Raw genomic sequence first — 7376 nt, 5'->3', positions numbered from 1 at the left:
TGGAGAAGTGTGTGTTTGAGCAGGAGTCCTTGCCTTTCCTTGGTTATATCATCTCTGCCCAGGGTTTGGCTATGGATCCTGCCAAGCTACAGGCTGTAATGGACTGGCAGGAACCCCATTCTCTTAAAGCGGTGCAGCGCTTTATGGGGTTCATTAATTACTATTGCTAGTTCATTCCACACTTCTCAACTTTGGTAGCTCCCTTGGTTGCCCTCACCAAGAAGGGAGCAAATCCCAAGTTGTGGTCAGAGGAGGTCTCCAAAGCCTTTCTCTCGATCAAGTCACACTTCGCTAGCGCACCCATCCTACATCGCCCCGTTGTTGATAAACCATTTATCTTGGAGGTGGATGCCTCATCCGTTGGTGCTGGAGCAGTCCTTTTCCAAAAGGATGCTCAAGGTCGGAAGCATCCTTGCTTCTTCTTCTCCAAGACCTTCACACCAGCGGAGAGGAATTATTCCATCGGGGACAGGGAGTTGCTAGCCATGAAGTTGGCTTTTTCAGAGTGGAGACATCTCTTGGAGGGAGCTCGCTTTCCCTTCCAAGTCTTCACTGACCACAAGAACTTGGTATATCTACAAACGGCCCAGCGGCTGAATTCTCGCCAGGCTAGATGGTCCCTGTTCTTCTCCCGGTTCCATTTTACTCTCCATTTCCTCTCCGGGGAGAAGAACGTTCGTGCTGACGCTCTCTCCCGCTCCGTAGTGTCATCGGAGGAGGAGGATGAGGAGGAGCCTCGGCTTATTGTCCCTTCTGAGAGCCTGAGAACTGTAGCTCCGGTTTCGCTAGAGTCTGTGCCCCCGGGCAAGACTTTCGTACCAGCTAACTTGCGACCGGAGGTTCTCTCTTGGGCTCACTCCTCCAGAGTGGGTGGGCATTTTGGGACCAAGAGGACATCTGAGCTTTTGGCGAGAACATACTGGTGGCCGCATATGGCCCGAGATGTCAGGGACTATATTCAGGCGTGCGTTTCTTGCGCCCAGAATCGGTCTCCTCGGCAACGGCCTGCTGGGTTGCTTTACCCTCTACCGGTGGCAGACAGGCCCTGGGAGATGGTCGGGATGGACTTTGTGGTGGGCTTACCCAAGTCGCGTGGCTGCTCCATTATTTGGGTTGTCACCGACCATTTCTCTAAGATGGTGCATTTGGTGCTGCTTCCTCGGTTACCCTCAGCACGGGCCTTGGCGGTGTTGTTCATCAAGCACGTTTTCCGATTGCATGGTATGCCTGACAAGATTGTCAGCGATCGGGGCCCCCAGTTCGCGTCTCGGTTTTGGAGAGAGCTCTGCCGTTTACTCAGCATAGAGTTAAACCTCTCCTCTGCATACCATCCCGAGACAAATGGGTTGGTGGAGAGAACCAACCAGACTCTGGTGACATATTTGCGACATTTCGTCTCTGCTAGGCAGGATGACTGGGCATCTTTGCTACCTTGGGCGGAATTTGCCTTGAACAACGCCGTAGCCGATTCCACTGGTCAAACACCTTTTCTCCTTAATTACGGCCAGCATCCGCGTGTCCCTGTGCCCATGCCCGTGTCATCCACCGATTCTAGGGTGGCAGACTGGGCGGTGGAGGCACGTGACATCTGGGACCGCACACAGGATGCCATCTGGGCCTCCAAGGAGAGAATGAGGGTTTTGGCTGATACACACCGGCGCCCCGCTCCGGTCTTTGCTCCTGGCGACTTAGTGTGGCTCTCCGCCCGTAACATCAGGCTGCGAGTTGAGTCCACTAAGTTTGCTCCTCGCTACATTGGCCCGTTTAAGGTTCTGGAACAGGTCAACCCTGTGGTCTACCGTTTGGCTATTCCTCCACGCCTTGGTATCACCGATACTTTTCACGTTTCCCTCTTAAAGCCCGTTCGTTTGTCCCGGTTTTCTGAGTCATCTGCTGGGACATCGGGTTCATCCACGGATGAGTTTGAGGTGAATGCTATTGTGGGGTGCAAGGTGGTACGTGGCAAGAAATTTTATCTGGTGGACTGGAAGGGTCACGGCCCAGAGGATAGAACCTGGGAGCCTGTGGAGCACATTCGGGCTCCGCTGCTTATTGCAGCTTTTGAGCGTAGTGAGGCTCAGGGAGGGAGGGGGCCCTGCCCTAGGAGGGGGGGTAATGTTAGGAGTCGAGTTTCCTCTGCTGCACAGGGGGAATCTCGATCCGTGTCTGCTGCAGTCTCCCATTCAGCATCGGCCGCAGTGGGGTCTGCTCAGCAGAGACGTCGCTCCCAGCGTCTCGCTGAGGCTGATTCTGTGCATAGGGTCACCACTGCCTTTTCTGGCTTTCCTATGGTACCCTGCACTGATCTGCGGCGAGCGGGTCTCTCTGGGACTAAGTTCTTATTTGCACACACTGAGCATGCCCAGGGCAAGGTCTCCCATTAGAGGTCGAGGGTCACATGTTCGGTCACATGTTCAGGTACTGCAGCGCATCCCATTGGTCCTCCAGGAAGGTCCTGAAAGGGCAAAACTTCGGTAGCAGCTTCCTGTGCTGCAACTATATAAACTGCGCATGACCGCACGGCCATGCTCTAGTATTGTCTTATGTTATGTGCTTTGCGCCAGTGTGGTCACATGTATGTGTGTTCAGGGACCCGGCTGAAATAAGCCCCTAGAATGCTGGCTCCTCCGGCGAGGAGATTGAGTCTGAGTGTATTCAGGGACCCGGCTGAAATAAGCCCCTAGAATGCTGGCTCCTCCGGCGAGGAGTTTTGTGTGTTTGTGTGACCACTGACTGCTCTCTGTTTGGGCAGTTAGCCTGTGCCTCTGTGGAGTCTAACAGGGCACAGTGCTTTCCTTTCACGGCTACTCAGTGAATTAAATGAGTTAGTCTATACCGCCATATAGCTCCGCCGTTTGCTAGCAGCAGGTACTCCTGCACGGTGGACCCCGGGCTGCGAACGCACCAATATCAATAAACATCTCTATTTACTCGGTGTGTTCCGCTAGCCCTAACATCTACTACCTGCTCATTTGGCCCCAGACACTTAATGTGATTGATGGTATACAGCTGATGTGTTGCGCTGTGATTGGTGGCTGGTGGCTATTTTATGCTTGCTATTCCCTCACTTGTTACCCCTTGAGAAAGGCTCATCACGCTGAAACGCGCGTTGGGGTGGGTACACGCTGTGGTCCATTGCTTTCCAGTGCCTGCTCAGGTAATTATGTAGCTACTTTGGGTTAGCCTTTGTGCTGCCATTATTAGCGATATTATGTCTATGGTCTACATATATGTTTCCTGGTATGGCCTGGTATAACATGTTACTTTTGGTTTTTCCCCTGATTGTTATAATGTAAGTCGATTCTACCTATATCTCCTTAAGTGGATTTTGCTATTTTGTTACTAATGTGATGGTCCTCATGCCTGTACCCCTGCCGTTTCTTTGTGCACATTGTGGCTTGAGTACTTTTTTCCTCTCCTCCTGGCTTTGCCAAATGTACTGTTTTTATAACTTATCAATAAAGACTTTGTTATATTTTTTCTTTAGTCTTATTGTTGGGTGTTTTTGATCGTATTTTTTTCTTTGGTATTATGTTCTATGGTAGCGATTATCCCGTAGTTATATCCATTATAACCCATTTGTGGTATTTTTTGACCATATATGATTTGTTCTGATTTATTTAATGGGTATGCTTCCTATGAAGCTGTGGCTCTTATAGGTGGAGGTATGTGGAGATTCCCCATTACTGAGCGCGGGGACATTAACCCCTTCTGCATTGAGACTCTTTTGGGGTTGTTGTTGCCACTTTATAAGAATCATAACGTTGTTGTTCTGTTTCCTGTAATAGATACATACGAGCCAACTATGGAGGACAGGAAGTGAGGGAGCGGATTGTTCTTCTAGTACAGGGCCCCTTTCTTGGCCCCACACAGTGTAATGCCCCCATTATGCCCTGTAAGCAGGGGTTCTGCCCCACACCCAGCTGCCTCGGGCACTTTACCATGAGCTGGTACCTCAGATTCTTCCCCGCACCCCTTTCCTTTGCTTGGCGCCAAATCTGTTCTGCCTTTGGGGCTCTGGCCTTTATAATATCAGTAACCTGCGTCATCAATGTCTCTCCGTGGTTGGACCTTCTTATGCCCATTTGCAGACGACTCCAGCTGTGCCGCGTGACCCATTGGAAGAATTGAATATGCCATTGAATTTGGATCCAACCCTTTGCATCAATCGGAAGATTTTGCACTCGCATTTACTTTTGGATTAATTATCATATGCTGTATTTTTATGGAAATAGTGTTGTCTGATATTATGGTATGATTAATTTAATTATTGATATGGGGCTGTCCTGTGGTAACTTCTGAGGGGAGTATTTGGTGGCAGGCATGTGCCCTGTCTATCCAGCGGCTCTTCGTCTGCTGTGGCATCTTCCCAGCTTCTCACACATGCTTTCCTGCATGCGAGATTGTGCCTAACGCCGGCGGCTGCTGTAGGGCCTGCGGAGTGCAGGGCACATGCACCAAGATACCAATACTATTGGCTGAGACACATCATGTGACCGGCGTTAGATGAGTCACCAGTGGGATAAAAAGGTCCTTGTGTGCAGTAAGAGTTATCCCCTTGAGAAAGCAACAAACAAACAAGCGAAACGTACGTTGGGGGCTCTGTTGGATTCCTCTGGTGCCATCTACCACATTCTGGTGTTAGCTGCTGGTAAGCGCCATTTACAGCTACAGTATTTGCTTTGACAAGTACGGTATATGGTTACTTTGGGTCAGCACTTCATTTTTTTTTTCTTTAGTGCTACTCATTTTGTTTGGTGCTGGCTGCAGGGAAGTGCTATTGTACAATTTATTCAATGAGACCACACTATTGCTCTATATTAGCACTTTCATTATGGCATGTCTTCCTGATTTATGTGATACTGGCAGCTACGTGGGGTATATGGCACTCATGATATTTCGTGTCATCCTGTTGTAATTTTTACTGTGTGTTACACTTTATTAAATTTTCACAATAAAATACTCTTTAACCTAAGTACTCTTTTTTCCTCCTAATTTTTCAGGATTCTTATGATGTTACATCGGCTCATCTTCTCATTCAGGTCTCTACAATATCGGACCCTCTCAGTGAAGATCTTCTACAAAAAAGAATTTTCCTGATTTACCCATCAAAGATGGATATGGACAGAGACAAGATGGCGGAGAGGATATTACACCTCACCCTAGAGATCCTCTTCTGGCTTACTGGAGAGGTGAGAGATTCTGATGACTAGTGTTGAGCATTCCGATACCGCAAGTATCGGGTATCGGCCGATACTTGCGGTATCGGAATTCCGATACCGAGTTCCGATACTTTTGTGGTATCGGGAATCGGTATCGGATCCATAGTGTTGTGTAAAATAAAGAATTAAAATAAAAAATATTGATATATTCACCTCTCCGGCGGCCCCTGGACATCACCGCTGGTAACCGGAAGGCTTCTTTGTTTAAAATGAGCGCGTTTAGGACCTGAGAATGACGTCACGGCTTCTGATTGGTCGCGTGCCGCTCATGTGACCGCCACGCGACCAATCACAAGCCGCGACGTCATTCTCAGGCACTAAACTCCTCATTCTAGGAATTTAGGACCTGCGAATGACGTCGCGGCTTCTGATTGGTCGGGTGGCGGTCACATGAGCGGCACGCGACCAATCAGAAGCCGCGACGTCATTCTCAGGTCCTAAACGCGCTCATTTTAAACAAAGAAGCCTGCCGGTTACCCGCAGTGATGTCCAGGGGCCGCCGGAGAGGTGAATATATCAATATTTTTTATTTTAATTCTTTATTTTAGACATTAATATGGATCCCAGGGCCTGAAGGAGAGTTTCCTCTCCTTCAGACCCTGGGAACCATCAGGATACCTTCCGATACTTGGTGTCCCATTGACTTGTATTGGTATCGGATATCGGTATCGGCGATATCCGATACTTTTCGGGTATCGGCCGATACTATCCGATACATCATTCTTATCTATGGGAATAACAGATGGACAGAACTGGAGAGGTGAGGACCCTGGAAATGTCTGTAGTGAGATTTATTAATGTGTCTCTCCATTACCAGGATTACACAGTGGTGAAGAAGACCTCTAGTGATTGCTGTCAGGACCCTGTGTCTGAGGGATGGGGAAGACCCCTGAGCCCAATCACGGGACCTCCACCTCACCCCCTGATCCATGAGGACATCAATGACCAGAAGATCCTAGAACTCACCTACAAGATGATTGAGCTGCTGACTGGAGAGGTGACACTGCTGGGAATGCTGGGATATTATACAGTAAAACTATGAAGGGATCGGGGGGGATGACGGTATCATTGTATGTGTCAGGTTCCTATAAGGTGTCAGGATGTCGCTGTCTATTTCTCCATGGAGGAGTGGGAGTATTTAGAAGGACACAGAGATCTGTACAAGAACGTCATAATGGAGGTTCCCCAGCCCCTCACATCTCCAGGTAATAGACAGAACTAAATACACACGGCCTATAATTATCTGTATGTAAAGAATGAATTCACTCCCTGTATGTGTTTCCTCCAGATCTATCCAGTAAGAGGACAACACCAGAGAGATGTCCCCGTCCTCTTCTTCCACAGGACTGTAACCAAGAAGATCCCAATGCTCCTCAGGAAGTAGTGTATAATAGCCATGATCCGTCAAACTCAATCTGACAGGTGCCCCGCCCCTTTCAAAGTGTATCAAAGTGTGTAACCCCTCCCCTCCTCCTGTCAGCCAGCTGACCCTGAGGCTGGCTGATTTCCCCTTTTGATATCGTTTGATATACTTTAATTTGTTGCAGTTTGATATTATTCACGTATTGGTTTTATATTTTTATACGTAGCTCGAGTTTGATTCTGTAAGCTGTATTTTATTCACAGTGTACAGATATAGTGGAGAACTTATATAACACATGTTTATAATTATAGCCTAGTCGTGTATTTATTTTACACGTGGTTTATAACACCTTTCTCATTTGTTTTATATTAGATTTTATACGTAGCCCGAGTTTGATTCTGCAAGCTGTGTTTTATTCAGTGTATTCATATAGTGCAGAACTTATAACACACCAAGCTGTTTATTTGTGGTCCTACTGAACATTAACTAAATGGTAGGGTTATTTGCGGGTCAGAGGTTTATAAAGCCTAGGTCAATTGCTGTTGTAATAGCTTTACCAATAAATGTTTATTTTCACAAACAGAAAAGTTATTGTGTCCTGTAGCTGTCATCTGAGGGTTATTTGTTTTTTGTATTCGCTTTCTTAGAAAACTTATTTGTGTTTCTACTGATCATTAACAGTAAATTGTAAGCTGTGTTTATTCACAGTGTAGCAGATTTTCTCCTTGTGGCTGCCTTATATACACAAACAGAAAAGTTACTGGACAACTTATTTCTGTATATATATATAT

The 7376-nt window shown here is 47.4% G+C and overlaps 1 protein-coding gene across 1 annotated transcript; it reads left to right on the top strand.

Annotated features, from left to right (window-relative positions):
• Positions 1–6043: 6043 nt before the first annotated feature.
• On the top strand, positions 6044–7135 carry LOC138667335 (oocyte zinc finger protein XlCOF7.2-like). The gene is made up of 3 exons (XM_069755569.1): positions 6044–6219; positions 6304–6427; positions 6511–7135. The coding sequence occupies exons 1-3, from the start codon at positions 6196–6198 to the stop codon at positions 6639–6641; spliced, it is 279 nt and encodes a 92-aa protein (XP_069611670.1). The 5' UTR covers positions 6044–6195; the 3' UTR covers positions 6642–7135.
• The last annotated feature ends 241 nt before the right edge of the window (positions 7136–7376 follow it).

This window comes from Ranitomeya imitator, chromosome 2, assembly GCF_032444005.1.
Source record: "Ranitomeya imitator isolate aRanImi1 chromosome 2, aRanImi1.pri, whole genome shotgun sequence".
Classification (NCBI taxonomy): domain Eukaryota; kingdom Metazoa; phylum Chordata; class Amphibia; order Anura; family Dendrobatidae; genus Ranitomeya; species Ranitomeya imitator.
The sequence above is the reverse complement of the archived record's forward strand: the minus strand, read 5'-3'. Positions and strand labels throughout refer to the sequence as shown.